We start from the raw sequence: 22,991 nt of genomic DNA, 5'->3' as shown, positions 1-22,991 counted from the left end.
ATGAGTAGCATTCACATAGACTTTGTTTTGCCTTTCTCTCAGGTGTGGACACCTCAAGATCGCCAGTGTATCCTGAATACCTTAGCACAATTACTTCTGGATAAAGACTGTACTGTGCTGGTTGGTCGCCAACTACGCCCTCTTCTTTTGGATTTGCTGGAAAGGAATGCTGAGGCCATTAAAGCTGGAGGCCAAGTCAACCATGATTTACACGAAAGGCTCTGTGTGTCAATGAGCAAACTCCTCTGTAACCATCCTGACATCCTTCCGTGAGTAACAGTTTTTTCTTTACATTTCTCCTTGAGATAGTAGAACTTGGGATGTAAGAAGGAGTGAGTTGAGGAGAAGGGAAATATAAGAAGAAATATAGGTGGTACTATTTTATAAAAATGATCACAGTGGAATCCCTTTATCTAGCTTAGTTTAGTGACTATTTACTAGGTTCTTTTAAATCTTGGCCATCAAGACCGGTCTGGCAAAATGGCCAAGATAGGTTCCCTATCTTCAAGGATTGTATCATTTGGTGAGACATCCATATAAGGTGATTTAAATGAGTTTTATTTTATTATTTTTAAAAATAATTTTATTTATTTATGTGATAGAGAGTAGGTAGAGTGCAGGCAGAGGGCGAGGGAGAAGCAGGTTCCCCACGAGCAGGAAGCCCAGTGCAGGGTCATGACCTGAGCTGAAGGCGGACAGGCTTAACTAACTGAGCCACCCAAGTGCCCTGATTTAAATGAGTTTTAGTTGAAGCTGTTACAGCATTCACTTCAGATGTATGCCATTTTTTGCTTGCTAGAGCAGCTGCAGGAGTCAGAAGAGTTCTGGTGTCCGTTCTGACTTTATAACAATCTATCCGAAGCAGTATGGTAAGAAGTGGTATTAGAACTGGATTCTAATGTGATTTTCTTTTGACCAGCTCTGTTTCCACGCTGGGCTGGTTCAGCCCTCCCTAGACAGCCTGGTGGTCCTCCACTTCTGGGAGGTCACCATATTGATGACAAATTTATCATGGACACCAGATCAGCATAGTGCACTACAGACCAGAACTACAGTCCTGCCTCATCCTCCCAAATAGCTGGGGTCTATTGCTTCATACCACACTATCTACCTTTGCCTTTTAAATTAATAGTAAAGTACCTTTTGTGTGGAATTGTCAAAGGGGCAGTAAAGTGAGTGTTAGAGTTTTTTTAATTGAGAAAAGAGAACTAACTTTCTTTCTTTCTTTCTTTCTTTCTTTCTTTCTTTCTTTCTTTCTTTCTTTCTTTCTTCTTTTTCTTTTTCCTTTTCTTTTCTTTTCTTTTCTTTTCTTTCTTGATTTTATTTATTCATGAGAGACACAGAGAGAAAGGCAGAGACACAGGCAGAGGGAGGAGAAGCAGGCTCCATGCTGGGAGCCTGACACGGGCACTCGATCCCGGGACTCCAGGATTGTGCCCTGGGCCAAAGGCAGGCGCCAAACTGCTGAGCCACCCAGGGATCCCCAATGGTGGTGTTTTAGTAATATTTATACAGGATTATATAGCATTTAGGTATGTAGCTATATGTTATCTTTTTATTCTTTGATTTGCATTTAGTGGTGGACTGTTTCCTGTTTTTTTTTTTTTTTTTTTTTTTTTTTAAGTTTCTTTGTTTATTCCTTTTCTTTCTACATTCACTGTGGGGTTTGAACTCACAACCCCGAGATCAAGAGTCATATGCTCTTCTGACTGAGCCAGTAAGGCGTTCTTTAATCTTTATATTATAACATCTTCAGGCACTATTACTGTTATTTTAAGTCTTTAGAGAGGTTAACTAAATTGTCCTAAGTGTCAGGGCCGGAACTGGATCACAGGTCTTATTTCTAGATGGTAGGAAGACTGATGAGTTGCCCAAGTGGCTTGTCCAAGATTAGATGTTTAACTGGGTGGTATTCCATGTTGCATTTTGGACCTTATGACTCTTTATCATACTACAGGAAAGAGACCTCCCCTTCTCCTTAGTCTTTGAATATTCTTTAGGGAAAAAACTAATGTTATTATTCTCTGGCTAAAAATGCTTTACTTTATCGGTTCATCTGTCATTGTTTAGACCAGAATTTTAGAGCACTCCTTGAAAATGATGGGTCTCTAGAGTAAAGGGTGCTACTGTAGTCAAATAAGTTTGGAAGAGAGTATTGACCAGACTCCCTTTTGTGTGCTTAGATTGGATCACTGTTCTCTTCTCCCCATTGCTGCACAGATGGAGGATCATTGCCAGTACACTCTGCTCATTTCCCCCTATCTTCCTCAAAGACCTCCTGGGTCAGGTTGACCATTTGGTTACTGCTTATCTGTTTGCATACTTTTTTTTTTTTTTTAAGATTTTATTTATTTATTTATGAGACACACAGAGAGAGGGAGAGGCAGAGACACAGGGAGAGGGAGAAGCAGGCTCCACGTGGGACTCGATCCCAGGTCTCCAGAATCACACCCTGGGCTGAAGGGGGCGCTAAACCACTGAGCCACCCAGGCTGCCATGCTTGCATACTTGTTACTGTCCACCTAGTCCCACATGTGCTGCCAACATTAGCTGCGTCCGAGCTAGTGGAATACCAGCCTCTTTCCCCTGAAGAATTATTCTGACAGTATACTTGCGAAGAAAAAAATGTCTTATTTTTACAAAAGTAGTATATTTAAGTAATAATGTATTAAGTAATAATAAGAATTGCCAAAAGCAGAAGTCTTCACCCTGAAATCCTACTTTTTAGGGATAACTTATTAATAATAGTTTTGGTGTGTTTTCTCCCAAATTTCTTTTTCTTACTCTGCCACATCTCTTCTGAGCCCCATTTGAATCTTCTAAGTCTCCTTTATCCAGTCGCCTTCAGAATATCACGTGTTAATTTACCAAGTCCCTATTCCTGTTTGTTGGCTTGCTTGTTGAAGTCCCAAGCTTTCCCACCCATCTCCTGAATTCTCATTATTTCCCAATTACAGTGTATATTTGGGGATTTCTTGAGCTAGGAGTCTGGGGTATACTTCCTTGGTGCTTCAATACAAGTTGCTCTGGAAAACAGATTCAAATGGCTGTTGCCCCTGCTCTGTCGCATCCCCAGTAGGCTCCTGAGGATTCTGTTCACCAAGTTATTATAAAAGGATGCAACTCAGGAACAGGCTGATGGAAGAGATTGATTGCTTCATAATACTAGATTTGGCAGTGATTTTTTTTTTGGGGTGACACCAAAAGCACAAGCAACAAAAGCAAAAGTAGACAAATGGAACATCAAACTAAAAAGCTGCTACACAGCAAAGGAAACAAGGATGTGGAGACAGCCTACAGATTGGGAGAAAATATTTGCAAATTGCCTCTGATAGGGGATTAACATTAAGATTATGTAAAGAAATTCAATGTGAAGCTTTTTTTTTTCCCCTAAGATTTTATTTATTTGAGAGAGAGACTGTGTGAGCTCAATAGTGCAGGGAAGGGCAGAAGGGGAGGGAGAGGAAGAAGGAAAATCTCAAGCAGACTCTGTGCTGAGCACTGAGCATGGAGCCTCATGCAGGGCTCAGTCTCATGACCCTGAGATCATGAGTTGAGCTCGAACCAAGTATTGGACACATAGTTGGCTGAGCCACCCAGGCACCTCGTCTGAAGTTTTTGTCCCTCTCACAATCTTAGCCGCCTTCCTTCTGTGTTTCGTGCAAGTCCGTTCATCTCTTCAGATGCAACCAAGGCATCTCTTTTGGACTCCCCCATATTTAGTTGAATCTTTTTCCTTTGTGCCTCTTGTTTCTGTAAATTACTATCTTCCTTGCTAGATTCAAGCTCTTCAAGGAAAGTATCTCCTTGGTTTTGTACCCCTTGTAGTTAACACAGTGTCTGGCTTCTAGTGTGAGGTCAGTAAGTGTTTGTTGAAAATGAGTGTATTTTCAGTAGAAAACACTTGGGGTAAGTACTTTTGATTTTTGTATTTTCTTAGGCATATCATGCCATGGTCCTAGTTAAACAGGATACTGTCTAGGACTAGGTAGCTTCAGTATTCGTATCTGTTTCCAGACCCTTGGAAATTCCTGTTACATTCTGCTGTCCTGTCTCAAAGTAGAAATTTATGCTTTGATATCCTCACTAACAAATGAAAATAATCTCTTTCTGAAGGTTTGCCCTGAGGTACTTCAAGGACACTTCTCCAGTCTTTCAGAGACTCTTCCTAGAGAGTTCAGATGCTAATCCAGTCCGCTATGGACGCAGGCGGATGAAGCTCCGGGACCTAATGGAAGCAGCTTACAAGTTTCTGCAACAAGACCAGTCTGTGTTTCGGGAGCTCTGGGACTGGAGTGTGTGTGTCCCTCTTCTCAGAAGCCATGACACCTTGGTCCGCTGGTCTGTAGCTGTTGGATTTTTCTCATGTTTCAAGTGTGGGGATGGTAGAGGGAGTGTAGAGTTCTGTGCGTCAGGAGGGAAAGGAAGCTATGTAAAATGTGTTATTTTTATTCTGGTGCCTTTGGGTTTCTTACTGCCTTTCTTTAATCATGTATCTCTTTCATGGGAAATGAGATGATACTAGTGGAGTGCACCTTTTTCAGGTTCTGTCAAATGAATTCATCATGCCTGATTTGTATTTTGTACTCTTAATTATAATATATCAATTCTATAAGATTTCTTTTTCTTTTTTTTTTTTTTTTAAGGTTTTTATTTATTTATTTGAGAGAGGACAAGAGAGAGCCAGGGAGCACCTGGGGGGAGGGGCAGAGGGAGAAGCAGGCTCCCTGCTGAAGCCCAGCAGGGGTTGATTCCAGGATCCCCGGGATCATGACCTGAGCAGAAGGCAGAACTGACTGAGCTTTTTCTCTTTTTCTTTATATAATTATTATTAATTTTTTAAAAGATTTTATTTATTTATTTATTCATGAGAGACAGAGAGAGGGAAAAGCAGAGACACAGGCAGAGGGAGAAGCAGGCTCCATGCAGGGAGCCCGATGTGGGACTTGATCCCAGGACTCTGGGTTCATGCCCGAGCAGAAGGCAGATGATCAACTGCTGAGCCACCCAGGGGTCCCTCTCTTTTTTTTTTATTTTTAAAGTTTATTCATTCCTTCATTTATTTATTTTAGTAATCTCTATGCCCAATGTGGGGCTTGAACTTAACATCTAGAGATTAAGAGTTGCATGCTTTACCAACTGAACCAGCCAGGCGCCCCTAGGATTTCTTTTTTTAGTATTTAGTTGGCTAGCAAATTTTCTTTATTCTTGAGAATTAGCTGCTTGTTCTGAGTTTATATACTTTAATTTTCTCCAGGTACACAGCCAATTGTCTTGCTTTGGTCACTTGTATGAATGAAGAGCACAAGTTATCATTCCTTAAGAAGATTTTTAATAGTGAGGAACTGATTCATTTCAGGTTGAGGTAAGAAGGAGGATTCCTAGAGATGTTCATGTGGCTTTGTTGTGTATTAAAGTAACTGATGAGTTCCTCATTTTCCTCAGGTTACTAGAAGAGGCCCAGCTGCAGGACTTGGAGAAGGCCTTGGTTTTGGCTAATCCAGAAACCTCCCTTTGGCGTAATGAGAAGGAGCTGCAGTACTTACAGGGACATCTTGTTTCAGCTGACCTCTCTTCCAGAGTGACTGCTGTCTGTGGTGTGGTGCTGCCTGGGCAGCCACCAGTCCCTGGAGAGCAGGTATGTTGGCATCAGTAGGGTGTCTTTTTCCCCCTCTTAAACACTCAGTGTGCTTTTTTCTTTGGCTGGGCTCTGTGTTAAAAGTGTGAGTCAAATTAAGTTTGCCATTAAAAAAAAAAAAAAATTAAGTTTGCCAAATTGCTGTTCCATTTACAGAAGTACTCAGAAGAGATTAAGAAAAAGTTACCCAGGGCTCTCTTGGATATTTCCTTTGTCTCTATTTGATGTTAAATTAGAAACTCTAATGATGCCTATATGTTGCTTTTAACTTTAGCAAAGCTCTTCCATTTATTCTCTGTGTGATGTTGGGTAGTACATGCTGTGGTAACATATTTATATGAAACAAAGGCAGAATGATTAGTCTGGAGACCTTTGGGTTGCTCTTTGGGAGAGACAGGGCTAGGCTCAAGTATAACTCCCAGCAGTCTCTTTATGTCACGACATTCTTTTTACTCATTGTGTGGGAGGCTAGTAAGTATAGTGAACATCCCCTGCCATATGAAATGAGCTTCTTTTCAAGAATGAGTCTCCAGACCCATGCTTTTGAAAGATTTATAGATTATAATCTAGCTCTATAATCGGAAACTGTTGGGAGCCAGTCTGTTTTCCCTAGTAGTCTTTAGTCAGTTGTCACTTTGTGTGATGGTCAGATTCACTGTTTTCTTTTTGGAAAAAGCTCTGGTCATTCCTTGAATCATTGGTTTGTCCATTGGGCAGTACAATTTAAAGAAAAGCATAATGGGGGCACCTTGCTGGCTCAGTCAGAAGAGCTTGTGGCTCTTTATTTTGGGGTTGTGAGTTTGAGCCCCATGTTGGGTGTAGAGATTACTTCAAACAAATAACCTTAAAAACATTAAAAAAGCTTAATATACATTTAAAAATGCACATCTGAAATGTACAGCTCAATGATTATTCATAAACTGCATATATCTATGTAACCAGCACGAGGATAGCAGCATTTCTAGCGGCCCGTGTGTTTTCCTCTAGTCACTAAGATCCTCCCAACCCCAACCATTCTCCTAACATGGATTAGGTTTGGAGCATTAGAATTTTAACATAGGGAAAAAAAAAAAAAGAATTTTAACATAGGGAAGGATTCTAGTTGGGATGGGCCTGATGTTGAGTAGCAGTGACAAGGCACTGGGGCAGAAGCACAAAATGGTGCTATGTCCCAGCCTGCCTGCTTAATAACAGAGTAATAGCCCTGCAGAGAGTTCAATAACTCCAGTCCTGGGGCACCTGGGTGGCTCAGTCAGTTAAGTGGTTAAGCATTTGACTTTGGCTCAGGTCAGGATCTCAGGGTCCTAGGATCCAGCCCTGTGTCCAGCTCTGTGCTCAGTGGGACGTCTGCTTGTCCCTCTGGCCCTCCCCCTGCTTATGCTCGCTTTTTCTTTCAAATAAATAGAATTTAAAAAGCAAACAAACAAATAAAAAATAAAAAAATACAAAGCAAACAAACTTCCAGCCTTGAATCTCATTTTATTCTCACGTATCTATAGGGAACTAGCCATGTTTGAGAAGTTTTTATTCCTTAAAAAAAATCTTAAAAATTCCACCTTCCCAAGGGATCTTTTTCCTTCTGTTATATTAGGTACATTATTATTTGAAAAATTTTTTAACGCAGTAAAACAAAACATTTACCATTTTAAACTTTTTTTTAATGTAAATAAACTCTACCCCCAATGTGAGACTCCCAACTTGAAACCCTGAGATCAAGAGTCACATGCTCTATTGACTGAGCCAGCCAGGCATCCCAAACATCTTAAACAGTTTTAAGTGTACACATCAGTGATGTTAAATATACTCATCTTGTTTTGTAAACAAACTCCAGAACTTTTTCATTTTGCAGAATTAAAACTCTATACACATTAAACATATTGAGAGAATTATTACTATTATTTTTACTTTTTGTTAATGGAAAATGTCAAATATATTTCAAAGTAGAAACAGTGGTGTAATGAATCCCCATGTACCCATCACTTAGCTTCAGTAATTATAAATTATCAGTTACATTTTATTTATAGTTCTGCACACTTTCCCCAAACGGTGTTATTTGAAGCAGCTTCCAGATAGCACATCATTTCGTGCCTAAATATTTCAGTATATATATATATAAAAGAAAAGAACTTTTAAAAAAGCCATTATTCTTTATTTATACCTGAAAAAATACAATAATTTTATAATACAAAGTATCCTTTTCCCTGATTGATAAATATGTTGTGTGCATTCTTGATTTTAGATATGAAGTTTTAGGGATCCCTAAGCGGTTTAGCGCCTGCTTTGGGCACAGGGTGTGATCCTGGAGTCCCGGGATCGAGTTCCGCGTCAGGCTTCCTGCATGGAGCCTGCTTCTCCCTCGGCCTGTGTCTCTGCCTCTCTCTCTCTCTCTCTCTCTATCTCAATCTGTGTCTCTCATGAATAAATAAATAAAATCTTAAAAAAAAAAAAGATACGAAGTCCTAGAATGTGGTATAAGAGGAAGGAAAACAAAAATGCAGTCATGAGATGAAGTTTGCCCCCATCTTTTGTGTGTCAGCTTTTTTGGCTTCTCAGACTTTGGGAGATTTTCCTTAAATCCTGCCAAAAGGAAAAAGATCCTTATTTTGGATAACATACCTGTTGTTATTATAGTTCTAGTACTGCTAATTAGAGGTTTATGTAAAGGTTAGTGAAAGCATTGTTGTAGAAATTAATCTGTGCCCTTTGGAGGAAAGACTGTTAACATGCCTTTTATTTTTCCCTTGCCTCCTTAGGCTAGTAATAGGAATTCTTCTCGTGAACAGGAGCTGGCCTTTAGATCTTATGTGCTGGTTGATTCAATCTGCAAAAATCTTCAGACACTGGCTATGGCAGTGGCTTCTCAGAATGCTGTGTTGTTGGAAGGACCAATAGGATGTGGCAAAACTTCCTTAGTTGAACACTTAGGTGCAATGACAGGTAGAAGGAAGCCCCCTCAGCTTCTTAAAGTCCAGCTTGGAGATCAGACCGACAGTAAGGTAATTAAGAAATAGCAAATTTTGGTGGGTTCACATGCTTATAAATGTTTGCATTAAAGTATTGTTTTTGCTAAGGGAATGTGAGAATAGTTATTGGTCCTCCTCATAACTGATGGGACCAAGGTGTAAAAACATCAAGTGCCTGCTTATATCCGTATAGAATTTTAACAGAATTAATCAAAGGATGTGGCATTGGCATCTCAGATTTGTGGTTTCATTAATAACTTTCTCCTTTTCCTCCAGATGCTGTTGGGAATGTATCGGTGTACAGATGTCCCAGGAGAGTTTGTGTGGCAACCTGGTACTCTCACACAGGCAGTCACAAAGGGACACTGGATCCTTCTGGAGGATATTGACTATGCCCCCTTAGACGTGGTATGTTACCTCACTAATTATTTACTGATTTTCTGTCTTTTTTTTTTTTCCCCCGAAATATTTTATTTATTTATTTAGGAGAAAGAGGGAGAGCACTAGTGGGGTGGGGGTGGGGCAGAGGGAGAAGGAGACACAGACTCCCTGCTGAATAGAGAGCTTAAGGATGCCTGGCTCCATCCTATGACCATGGGTTCATGATTATTTTTTAAGACAGATGCTTACCCCACTGAGCTATCCAGGTGCCCCAGACACCTGTGTTACTGAAATTATCTCCCAAAATCACTCTTAACAAAATACATTTCAAAGACAGGAAATCAGGGGCACCTGGGTGGCTCAGTTAGTTAAGCATCTGCCTTTGGCTCAGATCATGATCCCAGGGTCCTGGGATTGGAGCCCTGCATCGGACTCCCTGCTCAGTGGGGGAGTCTGCTTCTCTGTCTCTTTATCCCTCTGCCCCTCCCCTCTGCTCCTTTTCTCTCTCCCTAAAATAAAAAATATCTTTAAAAAAAAAATAGGTATTTGATTAGAGAGGTTACATTTTGTGAGAAGCTCATTCATGATTACCTACCTAATCTGGCTTGAGGTGGAATTACTTAGCTGGTCTCTTGTTTGATAGAAAATTGATAGAGTTCTGCTGGTACTATTTCACTGAGTATAGTAGTCCCCCCTTATCTGCCATTCAATTACCTGTGGTTACTCTCAGTCCTGAAGCAGATGATCCTCCTAATGTATTAGAAGGTCAGTAGTAGCCTAACACTACGTCGAAATGCCTCCATTGTTCACCTCACTTTATCTGGTCACATAGGCATTTCATCATCTCACATCTCCATAGGAAGGGTGAGTATAGTAAGATACTTTGAGAGAAACCACATTCACATAACTTTTACTATAGTATATTATTACAATTATTCTATTCTATTGTCATTTACTGCTGTTAATCTCTTATCTTGCCCATTTGTAAGGCAAACTTTATCAAAGTATGTATGTATAGGAAAAAGCATAGTATATATAGGACTCTGTATTATCCACAGTTTCAGAAACCACTGAGGGTCTTGGAACATACTCCACATGGATAAGGGGGAAATACTATAGTTGGATATGTGATCAGTTTCATTGTAGTTTTTTGCTCCTTTAGTTGAATATGTGATCAGTGTTATAACATTTCCAAAAGAATAGGCCTTGTGGGAAATAGCTTACCCATGTTACAAATACATTGAGAACTTTGAGACCCTGCTTCCTAGCTATGGCATCTGTAGAGCAGCAGGCTGAGGACAGGTAAAGGAAGAGAGCATGTTTGTCTTTGTTTCATTACGGAAAATATACTGGATATATATTTTCGTTTTTAGAAAAATTGCTTTTTTTAAAAAAGATTTTATTTATTTATTCATGAGAGACAAAGAGAAGAGAGGCAGAGCACAGGCAGAGGGAGAAGCAGGCTCCATGCGGGGAGCCCGACATGGGACTTGTTCCTTGGCCTCCAGGATCAGGCCCTGGGCTGAAGGTGGCACCAAACCGCTGAGCCACCCGGGCTGCCCCGGCTTTCCATTTTCTAGTGCTTTCTTCCTTAGGCAGTTTTTTTCAGCTATCACGGTATCTGGAAATCATTAGGATTGTGCATTGTGGAATTAGAGCCAAAGAAGATAGGTGAACATGAGAGAGGTTACATCCAGGCCATGATGGAGCCTAGGGATCTCGTATTGTCTTATAGTTAATTATATTCTTTGAGGTATTCAGTTGAGTTTGGATGTAAAGTTCTGTAGATATCTGTGAAATCCATCTGGTCCAGTGTATCATTTAAAGCTCTCGTTTCTTTGGAGATGTTTTGCTTAGAAGACCTTGATAGATGCGCGAACTCTTCTCACTGTAGCATTCCAGCTGGTCTCTCTTTAAATCTCAGGCCGAATTCATAGATTTTCAGGATAATTTGAAGGTTTTCTAGGTAGTTTGGTGGAGACAGGTGATTTGGAGACCCTACTCTTCCGCCATCTTGCTCCTCCCCATATTCTTTGAGGTAAAGTCCAGATTCAAGACTTGACTGACAATTTATGACTTGCTCTTCCTTTGGCAGTATCTGATAAATGTCAGAAAATTCTTCTACATTTAGTCCAATTTTCTGTAGACCATTCTCCTGTTCATATATTTGTTGTGTTCATACAAAGGTTATGTTGCTCATTTGATTATATTCAAACTTCATTACTGTTATAATGAAGTTGGGTTTACTTAAAGACATGCCTAGATCTTTTGATTATTGTTTTGTTGTTTTCAGAACTTCTCAGCTAATAGTCCTTTTTTATTTTAAGGTAGCTTTTACAGATATTCAGGTTATTTTTCTTTAGTTTCAAGTTTTGGAATCATTTGGAGTTGCTCCTATATTATTTTGGGCTTTCCTTTCAGCTTCTAGCCATGTGTATAGTAAGAATATTTAATAAAATTACGTCTGATATTTTAGAACCCTTTTCTTTGACTCTTTGGTCTTTGTTTTTTCTTTTCTTTTCTTTTTTTTTTAATTTTTATTTATTTATGATAGTCACAGAGAGAGAGAGAGGCGCAGAGACACAGGCAGAGGGAGAAGCAGGCTCCATGCACCGGGAGCCCGATGTGGGATTCGATCCCGGGTCTACCAGGATCGCACCCTAGGCCAAAGGCAGGCGCCAAACCGCTGCGCCACACAGGGATCCCTTGTTTTTTCTTTTTAAGCTTCCTCTATAAACTCATGTTCCCTAGATCTATGTGTATGGCCCACCCTTTTCTTGAAATATTTAAAAAAAAATGTCCCTTAGCTGGTGGAAGTTAAAGATGTCCAAGATGGAATTTGCCTGCTCTTTCTCAGAACAGCCTTTTCTGCCATAGTTTGATGTCTCCTTCTAGTCTCTTAGTTATTTAGTATTAAATTGCTTAGTATTTTTTTATCTCTTTATTTTATTCTCTTCTCTCCCACTGCCTTAGCATAGGATTTATTTTCATCCGTCTGTCTAGCTTTTTTGCTTTGTTACCTATTTTTCTCTTTTTCTTTTCTTTCTTTACTCTTCTTTCCTTTTTTTTTTTAAAAATATTTTATTTATTTATTCATAGAGACACACACAGAGAGAGAGAGGGAGAGGGAGGCAGAGACACAGGCAGAGGGAGAAGCAGGCTCCATGCAGGGAACCCGATGTGGGACTCGATCCCGGGTCTCCAGGATCACACCTCCGGCTACAGGCGGCGCTAAACCGCTGCGCCACCAGGGCTGCTCTTTACTCTTCTTTCTTGCCAGCCAGACATCTATCTATATAGCCATCCTATCTTTGTTTTTGCCTCTTTCCTGTAGGCTAGCCTCCTTTCAGTTGATGTTCTGTTTGTTGCACAGTTGCTAAAATAAAAATTACAGTTTTTCCCCCAGGCTATTTTACTCTCTGTAACTTTCATGAAAAAAATTCAAACTCCTTAGCTCAGCACAGGAGACCCTTAATTTATTTATTTCTAAGTTTATAGTTTTCCACTACTTCATATGCACATTCTGCCTTGACAGCGGAATCCTCTCATGTTATGCTCTTAGGAACAGAGATTTTTATCTGTTTGAATATTATTTGCCTGGAGTATATGTGCTGGGAGTTTCCCTCCCACCAAAACTGGCTTCCTGCTCACGTTTAAGACTCAATGAATATCATCATCTCTGGGATGTCTGTCTGCACTTTCAATGCTTCTACACCATTCTGTTCTCATTCACAGTCACCCCTAGGGTCATACTCATCATGCCGTATGGTGGTTTGCATGGCTGTTTTGTCAGATGCTAGGCTGTAAGGCCTCAGCCATGTCTGGATTTTGAGTGTCTGGCTTGGTAAATATTGAATGAATAAATCGTTGGAGTCTAGGTGGCTCACACATTGCCATTTGCCTTTTGATCTTAGTTCATGTTCTGAAAACTAAGGTTTCCTTTAAGGATGTGTTCATTGTTTGGAGAGAGGGTTATTTTGTTTTTTTGTTACTTCTGCCTTAATAGTTTTATCATTTGGGTTTTGTGATTTAGGTTTCCGTGCTGATCCCTCTTTTGGAGAATGGAGAGCTCTTGATTCCTGGCCGAGGTGACTGTCTGAAAGTGGCTCCTGGATTTCAGTTCTTTGCAACTAGGAGGTATGTTCTATTAACCTATCTATTCCCACTGGAGCCTTTTTCTCATAAGTCCCACACTGGAGTACTGAGTCCAGAGTCCTGGAGTAGTTTTCTGGGCCCACATTAAGCAGGATCAGTTGGAACTGATGACAGATCCACCCTTTTCTTTTCTTTTCTTTTTTTCTTTTCTTTTCTTTTCTTTTCTTTTCTTTTCTTTTCTTTTCTTTTAAATTTATGATAGTCACAGAGAGAGAGTGAGAGAGAGGCAGAGACATAGGCAGAGGGAGAAGCAGGCTCCATGCACCGGGAACCTGATGTGGGATTCAGTCCCGGGTCTCCAGGATCACGCCCTGGGCCAAAGGCAGGTGCCAAACCGCTGCACCACCCAGGGATCCCCAGATCCACCCTTTTCATTCCTGTTTTGTTTTAATTAGCTAATTTTTAAAGATCTAGTTCCTATTTCAGGACTCTACTTTGATTGTTCATTTGTCTATCTTTACACCAATATCATAGTATCTTAATTACTGTAGTAGTTTTTTTTTTTAAGGATTTTATTTATTTATTCATGAGAAACACAGAGAGAGGGAGAGAGAGGCAGAGACACAGGCAGAGGGAGAAGCAGGCTACCTGCAAGGAGCCTGATGTGGGGTGGGACTCAACCCCAGATCCTGGAATCATGCTCTGAGCTAAAAGCAGACGCCCAACCACTGAGCCACCCAGGTGTCCCGATTACTGTATTTTAGATTTAAGCTCTGTACCCAACATGGGATTGAATTCACGATGCTGAGATTGAGTTGCATATTGTACCAACTGAGCCTCCAGATGCCCCTTCATTCCTGTTTTATTTATTTATTTTTTAAAGAATTATTTATTTTAGAGAGAGAAAGTACTTCCACAGCCCCTACATGAGGCTGGATCCTAGGACCCAGAGATTGTGACCTGAGCTGAAATCAAGGAGTCGGCCAAGTAATTGAGCCACCCAGGTGCCCCCTTTCATTCTTGTTTTAAATAAAGATAATTAAATCAAAATGAGAGGGTTCCTCCCCCCACTTAAAGATATTCAGTTTTTTAGAACTTTATCTTGTTTTCATGTTTTCAAAAACAATCACTGTTGAGACCGTTGTTAGACAGCCCTGGGTTTGAGTCCTGACACTGATATTTTGTACCTGTATGTACTTTTCTTGTCTGATAATGATGGGGCTAATACTACTTACTTTACAAGTTGGTGTAAGTTGTAAAGATTAAATGAAATAACTTGTATTAAAGATCTGTCCCGTATTAAGTGCCCAACTAATGGCTGGCTACAATGATGGTAATGATGATGACCTGTAGATTTCAAGTAGCTAAAAAAATTGAATATAAACATAACAAAGGAATAAAAGCTAAACAAATTTAGTATATATGTCCATGTCTATATTTTATAATAACATGAACACAGTGATTGATTTTCTACTGGTAGTATGTATCTGTACACTTCTCCATATGTTAATATGCTCAAGAATGATCGTAATGTCACATAATAAGTAGTTATAGTAGTGTTTGCCTCGGTGAACATCAAGAGGTGGAGTGTGGAGTTAACCTAATAGTTCTCAAGGAACACTTTGCTAGGTCCTGCTTTTTTTAAGTAAACCCTGCCTTTATTCAGAGATAGTAAAGTTCTTCTCTGCTATGTTCATATCTCAGAAAGTCCTGGGACGTTGTAGAAGGTGTCCAAACAGATCTGAATTCAGTTCTTACCTCTGCCATTTGTAGCCGAGTGATCAGAGGACATTACTTTCTTCCTCTTTATGCATTAGAAGAAAAGTAAGGTACCATCTCAGAAAGTTGTGAACATGCATTACAATAAATGGCCTAGATGCAAGCTTGTGGCTTGGCCAGAGTATGTGTTTAATGAATATTCCTTCTTGAAATTTTTAATGATTTTGGGTACTGTAGCTTTTGGTAATAAGCACTGAACTTATTTTTAATGCTGTGGGCTTTGGATTATGTTTTCTGTTTCCTAAAGTTATGTCTTAAGGAAGAGAAACATGCTGTTAAGATAGAAAAACCTAATAGGATCATTTACAGTGATTAGAAAATAACTTGGTTAAAGCTCTATTATATGACCTTAGGAAAAGAGTCAGGGGATCCCTGGGTGGCTCAGTGGTTTAGCGCCGCCTTCAGCCCAGGGCGTGATCTTGGAGTCCTGGGATCGAGTTCCACATCGGGCTCCCTGCATGGAGCCTGCTCTCCCTCTGCCTGTGTCTCTGTCTCTTTCTCTGTGTCTCTCGTGAATAAATAAATAAAATCTTAAAAAAAAAAAAAAAGGGGAAAGGAGTCAGACTTGGGTCAACTGTCAGCCTCTCTTTCATTTGTCATCTGCCCTATGAGCCCAACATATTGGTAATCTGGCACCAGAATGAGATAAAGTCTAGCAAGGGCTAACCAGAGGCATAATTAAAGATTAAATTGGGAATTTTGTGTAATTCTTTTTTTTAATTTTGAAATACAGACTCTTGAGCTGTGGAGGAAATTGGTATCGACCTCTAAATAGTCATGCTACTCTGCTAGACAAATACTGGACAAAAATTCACATGGATAACATGGATAAGACCGAACTGAATGAGGTATGTGGTTATCAGGGGAAAGCATTAGTGGTTTTCTTTTTTACTTTTTATTATTAACAGTTCCAGATATACGTGTAAATAGAGAAAATAGTGTAATTGATCATCAAAATACTCATCAACCCAAGTTTAACAGTTAATGTACTAACATTTTACAGCATTTGCTTCATCTAATATTTTTTATTTGCCAATATATTTGAAAACAAACCCCTTAACATTTCATTCCTGAATACTTCAATGCATACACTTAATACTTCAATACTTTGCTTTAAAAATTTAAGGGCTTTTTTTTTTTTTTTTTAAGATTTATTTGAGGGACACCTAGGTGGCTCAGCAGTTAAGCTTCTGCTTTCAGCTCAGGGCGTGATCCTGGAGTCCCAGGATCGAGTCCCACATTGGGCTCCCTGCATGGAGCCTGGTTCTCCCTCTGCCTGTGTCTTTGCCCCTCTCTCTGTGTCTCGTAAATAAATAAATAAATAAATCTTAAAAAAAAAAAAAGACTAATTTATTTGAGAGAGCACATGTGTGAGTGTGAGGGCACAAGCAGGGGGGAGGAGCAGAGGGAGAAGCTGACTCCCCACTGAGCAGGGAGCCCAAAGGATGCCTGGGCTCACTCCCAGGCCCTGAGATCATTACCTGAGCCTAAGGCAGACGCTTATCCAACTGAGCCATCCAGGTGCCCTGGGCCTTTCCATATATAATCACAATAACTTTATTGTCCCCAGTAAAATGAACAGTAATGTCTCAATGCCATTTAATTTTCAGACTATATTCAAGTTTCCTCAATTGTTTCCAAAGATCCTTTTTTTAAAAAATAATTACTAAGTTGTTTTGTAACTAATGTCTCATATATTCAACAACTTTTAATACACATTTTGTTCAGGGTATTAATAAAAATTGAGATGAATTATTTTTTATTTTTTTAATTTTAATTTTATTTTTTTAAAAGATTTTATTTATTTATTCATGAGAATACACAGAGAGGAGAGAGAGAGAGGCAGAGACATAGGCAGAGGGAGAAGCAGGCTCCATGCAGGGAGCCCGACATGGGATTCGATTCTGGGTCTCCAGGATCAAGCCCGAACTATAGGCGGCGCTAAACCACTGAGCCACCCGGGCTGCCCGAGAGAGAATCTCGGTTGGGTGTTGGAAATAGTCTATATTTTGTTTGTGGTGACCAAGGTCATGAATATATATGTCCAATTTAATAAATAAATGTTTTCTCCGTACCCAAAAATATATATTCTGCATTTTAAAGATCCATGTATGTATCCATTTTATTGATTTTGTTATTTTGTTTTAATTTTTAATCTATCTGAAACATGTTTTCAGCAGTATCTATTGTAAAGTCCTTCAGTAAAAAAACATGAATTAAAATCTGTGATATCTACTACTCGAGATGACATTGTTAAAAGGTTGTAGATCCTTATTTTTGTAAATATGTATACATTACATATACAGAATAAGTGGATATTTCATATACAAATTGGAATCACAATATATTTTTCAAGCTAATTTAAATGTATTGGATGACAATTTCTTTTAAGATTTTGTTTTTATTTATTTATTTATTTATTTTTTAAAAAGGACCTCCTTTTCAATGTTTTTTATTTTTTATTTATTTTTTATTTTTTTATTTATTTATGATAGTCACAGAGAGAGAGAGAGAGAGAGAGAGAGGCAGAGACATAGGCAGAGGGAGAAGCAGGCTCCATGCACCGGGAGCCCGACGTGGGATTCGATCCCAGGTCTCCAGGATCGTGCCCTGGGCCAAAGGCAGGCGCCAAACCGCTGTGCCACCCAGGGATCCCTCATTTTTTTTAAAGATTTATTTATTTATTCAGAGAGAGAGAGAGGAGAGGCAGAGACACAGGCAGAGGGAGAAGCAGGCTCCATACAGGAAGCCCGATGTGGGACTCGACCCCAGGTCTCCGGGACCACACCCCGGACCACAGGCGGCGCCAAACCACTGCACCACCGGGGATGCCCAAGATTTTGTTTTTATTTTTTTATTTTTTTTATTTTTATTTTTTTAAATATTTATTTATTTATGATAGTCACACACAGAGAGAGAGAAAGAGAGAGAGGCAGAGACACAGGCAGAGGGAGAAGCAGGCTCCATGCACCGGGAGCCCGACATGGGATTCGATCCCGGGTCTCCAGGATCGTGCCCTGGGCCAAAGGCAGGCGCTAAACCGCTGCGCCACCCAGGGATCCCAAGATTTTGTTTTTAAATAACTTTTACACCCAACCTGGGGCTGGACTCACAGCCTAAGATCAAGAGTCTTACACTCCATTGATGAGCCAGCCAGGCACCCCAGACAGTATTTCTAATACATACATATTTCCCTTTTTTCTCAAATAGACCTGTTTGAATAAATCCATATCATAAAAGCTTAAAACCAATAGTATGAGTACCAAGTATTATTCTGAAAAAAATTCTCAATAATTGAAGTAAATAGGTACATTTACTTTTGCTTTTTAATTAAGTACATCTTTTGCTTTTTAATTTCTGTTGCTTTTTGTTGTTTGCTTTTTAAAGATCAGTTGCTTTTTATCAGTACTTTATATTAGCTTCTTTTACTGTGGTTTGCTTTTATATGCTTATTATTATTATTATTATTATTATTTTTTTTTTTTATTAATTGCTTCTGGTTGCTTTTGCTGAAAAATGACCTAACAAATCTTTTTTTATTTTTTTATTTTTAAGATTTTATTTATTTATCTATCCATGAGAAACACAGAGAGGAGAGAGAGAGAGGCAGAGACACAGCAGAGGGAGAAGTAGGCTCCATGTAGGAAGCCCGAGGCGGGACTCGATCCCGGGTCTCCAGGATCACGCCCTGGGCTGAAGGCAGCGCTAAATTACTGAGCCACCGGGCTGCCCTGACCTAACAAATCTTAGTAGAATTGTGTTTGTTTTTTTATTTTTAAAGATATATTTATTTATTTATTTTAGCACATACATGTGCCAGCCTTTGGGAGTGGGAATCGGGGGAGGGGTAGAGGGAGAGAGAGAATCTCTTTTTTTTCCCCCAAAGAGTTCATTTCTTTCTTTTCTTTTCTTTTCTTTTCTTTTCTTTTCTTTTCTTTTCTTTTCTTTTCTTTTCTTTTCTTTTCTTTTCTTTTTCTTTTCTTTTTTCTTTCTTTTCTTCTTTTTCCTCCCTCCCTCCCTTTCTTTCTTTCTTTCTTTCTTTCTTTCTTTCTTTCTTTCTTTCTTTCTTTCTTTCTTTCTTTCTTTTTTAGATTATATTTATTTATTCATGACAGACACAGAGAGAGAACGAGAGAGAGAGAGGAGAGAGAGGCAGATACACAGGCAGAGGGAGAAGCAGGCTCCATGCAGGGAGCCTGACGTGGTACTTTTTTTTTTATCTTTTTTTTTTTTTTTAATTTATGATAGTCACACAGAGAGAGAGAGAAGCAGAGACATAGGCAGAGGGAGAAGCAGGCTCCATGCACTGGAAGCCCAACGTGGGATTTGATCCCGGGTCTCCAGGATCACGCCCCGGGCCAAAGGCAGGCGCTAAACTGCTGCGCCACCCAGGGATCCCGTGTCGTGGTACTTGATCCGGGGTCTCCAGTATCAGGCCCTGGGCTGAAGGTGGCGCTAAACCACTGAGCCACCCGGGCTGCCCGAGAGAGAATCTCAAGCAGACTCCCTGCTGAGTACAGCTCCTGACTTGGGACTGGATCTCACAACCTGAGCTCATGACATGAGCCAAAACCAAGAGTTGGACGCTTAACCAACTGAGCCACAGGTGCCCCTAGAATTATGTTAAAATTAAAGTAGTACTTGCAGGATTCTTCAGTGAGTAAATTCCTAGGACTTGGATGTGTTTGTTGCTTGAAGACTCTTTTCCCATCTGGCTTCTGTATCCTAAGTTGTGTAAATGATGAGATTGCTAGATAACTGCGTTCTGGCCAGGAAAAAAGTTGTGGTTTTTGAGGGGCAAGGGTTATTGGTACAGGCAGAAGTTCTTACATGGTAGCTCCCCATTATCCTTGGTTTTGCTTTTTGCACTTTCAGCTACCCACAGTCAACCTCAGTCCAGAAACAGATGGTTCCCCTGATGTATTGTCAGAGGGTCAGTAGTAGCCTGACACTACATCACAGGGCCTGTGTCATTCCCTTCATATCATTTTCTAGGTATTTTATCATCTCATGTTAGCATAATACATGATATATATGTATTTTTTTTATTTTTTATTTATTTATGATAGTCACACAGAGAGAGAGAGAGGCAGAGACATAGGCAGAAGGAGAAGCAGGCTCCATGCAGGCTCCATGCACCAGGAGCCCGACTTGGGACTCGATCCCGGGTCTCCAGGATCGCGCCCTGGGCCAAAGGCAGGCGCTAAACCGCTGCGCCACCCAGGGATCCCATAATACATGATATTTTGAGAGAGAGACCACATTCATATAATTTTTATTACAGCATATTATAATTGTTCTATTTTATTATTAGTTATTGTTAATCTCTTACTATGTCTAATTTGTACATTAAACTTTATCATAGGTATGTCTGTGGGCAAAAACATAGTATGTTTAGGGTTTTGTACTATCTGCAGTTTTAGGCATCCACTGGGTTTCTTGGGGGAGTACTTACTTGGTACAAATTTCAAAGAGAAATTCATTTTTTGCTTGACTAATACTAGCAGGAGTTTACATGTGCCTTTATTTATTTATTTTAAAAGTTATATATTTAGAGAGTGAGAGAGAAAGAACGAGCAAGAGTGAGCTCAGGGAGAGGCCAAGGGAGAGGGAGAAAGAGTCCTCAAGCAGACTGGCTCCTGAGCGTGGACCCTGATGGAAGGCTTGATCCCAGGACCCTGAGGTCATGACCTGAGCTGAAACCAAGAGTCAGCTGCTTAACTGACTGAGCCACCCAGGCTACCCTTATATGTGCTTTTTAAAAATTACTGTGTCTGCTGCTAAATTTTCTTTGCTTTTTTTCCTCCCTCTGTCAGGTTCTTCAGAATAGATATCCCAGCCTCTTGGCAGTAACTGATCACCTGCTTGACATTTACATCCAACTTACTGGAGAGAAACATCACTCTCGCAGTGATAGTTCTGTTACATGTGAACAGGTACCTGAAGAATTTGCAGAAGCCAGAAGAGAAAACAAAAGACTAAGCCTTGAGGGAAGAGAATTGTCTCTAAGGTACTAGATTAAGCACTTTTGAGTTGATATTTTATTTATTTATTTTTTAAGTAGGCTCCATACCTATCACAGGGCTCGAACTCATGACCCCAAGGTCAAGAGTTGTGTGCTCCCCCTATTGAGCCATCCAGGTGCTCCTTGAGTTAATATTTTAAAAATTACTTCCCTTAAAAGTTCTTAGCAGCTATCACTAAATGGTTATGAGAGGTCAGGTTTTGAAATTAGACTTGTGGGCTGCTTCATGATGTTGGATCCTGTTTCAGATCTTATAGATAATGATTAGGAAGGCTTATAAGGGAATGTTATTTTAGCTTTAAAAAATAACTTTGAGGGCACCTGACTGGCTTAGTTGGTAGAACATGGTCCTCTTAATTTCAGAGTCATGAATTTAAGCCCCACGTTGGATGTGGAGGCTGCTTAAAAAAAAAAAGAAAAGGAAAAAAAATAACTTTAAAAGCTAAGGTTGAAACTCCTTAGTGACATAATTCTTTGACTGGTTTTTTCTTTCGTGACAATTGGGGTCTTAAATAAGACCCTTGATTTTGCTATATATAGTGAGTTCTGTACCTTTGCTTTCTATTCTCGATGATTGGCTTTCCCTTTAAGTGAGCCTTAGGAATGGGGCAACTCCCCTGATTTTTGCTCTGAGAGTTAGTTGCTGCCCCACTCTCCCCAACCTTATCTGGCATGGATTGGGATAATATATGTGACAGATGACTTTCTAATAGGTGGGGCCCCTCACTTATTCTGTCCACTGCACTATTTATCTTTACAATGCCAGAGAAACAGAGAGACTTCATTGTCATGTGTTCCCCAGACTTAGGTGGATTGAATTGAACTCTGATGGTTTTGATGTCTTTGACCTATGGTCTTTTATTTCCTTGTTTTTATTTTTTAAAGGGATCTACTGAATTGGTGTAATAGGATTGTCCATTGTTTTGACAGTCTGTCTTCATCAGCATCCTTAAATATTTTTCAAGAGGTAAGATAGAGTCTTCATGTTTGTTTTCTTTCTATCCTGTGAGGCTGTTGATTTCCATTGTCATTTTCTGTCTCTTGGCTGCTATCAGAATTTTTCTTTTGTGTTTATTATCCCTAGCTAGTTAAAACTCAACTAATGTTGCCTTAAAACTAACTGGACATATTAATATGGGCATAATATTGTTTTTAGTTTTAAAACAGGTTACTATAAATTATAAATAAGGATAGTTTAGATACAGTAAAGCAGACACTGAAATATTACAGATAAAATGAAAAGAAAGTCTCCTAGGTGACAGTAATGTTGTAAAATATAAAGTGTTTCTCAAATGTGTGTGTAGTATTAGGGGTGACTGGCTGGCTCAGTCTGTGGAGCATATGATTCTTGATCTTGAGGTCATGAGTTTGAGCTCCATTTTGGGTATGGAGCCTACTGAAAAAAATGCTCAGTATTTATTCCTACATAAAATTTCATAATCTATTTGATAAGAGTTGTATTTGTCTGATCTTTCCACTTCTTGGTAGGGCCTTTTACTTTAGTCCGGAGAAATTTACGTAGGGGTTACAAAGTATAGCCTTGTATGCTGGGCTTGGGCAAAAAATGTGTTGTGCGGGAGGGAAACCCCCCCCCTTGAATTACAACTCTGTCATATTCAATAAGAACAGGGAGATATTTATTCCTGCTTGCTTAAGAATAAAAGTGATACTGTCTGAAGATCTGTGGGCTCTTAAAACACTAGTTTTTTTTTAAAGATTTAAGAGAGAGAGAGAGAGAGAGGCAGAGACACAGGAGGAGGGAGAAGCAGGCTCCATGCTGGGAGCCTGACATGGGACTCGATCCTGGGACTCCAGGATTGCGCCCTGGGCCAAAGGCAGGCGCCAAACCGCTGAGCCACCCAGGGATCCCCAAAACACTAATTTTGATTATAAAGTGTTCTTGTTTGTTTATTTTTTAAAAAGATTTCATTTATTTATTCTTGAGAGACACAGAGAGGGAGGCAGAGACATCGGCAGAAGGAGAAGCTGACTCCCTGTGGGGAGCCTGATGCAGGGCTTTATCCCAGGACCCCGGGATTATGACTCAAGCCAAAAGCAGATGCTCAACCACTGACTCACCCAGGTATCCCAAAGTGTTCTGGTTTCTAAG

The 22,991-nt window shown here is 39.8% G+C and overlaps 1 protein-coding gene and 1 long non-coding RNA gene across 4 annotated transcripts in view; one reads left to right on the top strand and one right to left on the bottom strand.

Moving 5' to 3' along the window:
• MDN1 (midasin AAA ATPase 1) overlaps positions 1–22,991 on the top strand; it is a 166,430-nt gene that overhangs the window by 9,636 nt on the left and 133,803 nt on the right. For all 3 annotated transcript variants that reach the window (XM_038554729.1, XM_038554731.1, XM_038554730.1), the window contains exons 2-11: positions 43–269; positions 4,117–4,341; positions 5,258–5,365; positions 5,446–5,638; positions 8,392–8,634; positions 8,878–9,009; positions 13,016–13,119; positions 15,590–15,704; positions 20,673–20,866; positions 21,767–21,848. In XM_038554729.1, the coding sequence (XP_038410657.1) occupies positions 43–269; positions 4,117–4,341; positions 5,258–5,365; positions 5,446–5,638; positions 8,392–8,634; positions 8,878–9,009; positions 13,016–13,119; positions 15,590–15,704; positions 20,673–20,866; positions 21,767–21,848 (1,623 nt within the window). The remainder of the gene's footprint in view (positions 1–42; positions 270–4,116; positions 4,342–5,257; positions 5,366–5,445; positions 5,639–8,391; positions 8,635–8,877; positions 9,010–13,015; positions 13,120–15,589; positions 15,705–20,672; positions 20,867–21,766; positions 21,849–22,991) is intronic.
• Positions 5,348–22,991, bottom strand: part of LOC102156150 — a 68,431-nt gene continuing 50,787 nt past the window's right edge. Inside the window, exon 5 of the long non-coding RNA XR_005368017.1 lies at positions 5,348–5,710. This is a non-coding gene — a long non-coding RNA (uncharacterized LOC102156150). The remainder of the gene's footprint in view (positions 5,711–22,991) is intronic.

Source organism: Canis lupus, chromosome 12 (assembly GCF_011100685.1).
Source record: "Canis lupus familiaris isolate Mischka breed German Shepherd chromosome 12, alternate assembly UU_Cfam_GSD_1.0, whole genome shotgun sequence".
Lineage (NCBI taxonomy): Eukaryota > Metazoa > Chordata > Mammalia > Carnivora > Canidae > Canis > Canis lupus.
This window is presented reverse-complemented; position numbering and strand designations above follow the sequence as displayed.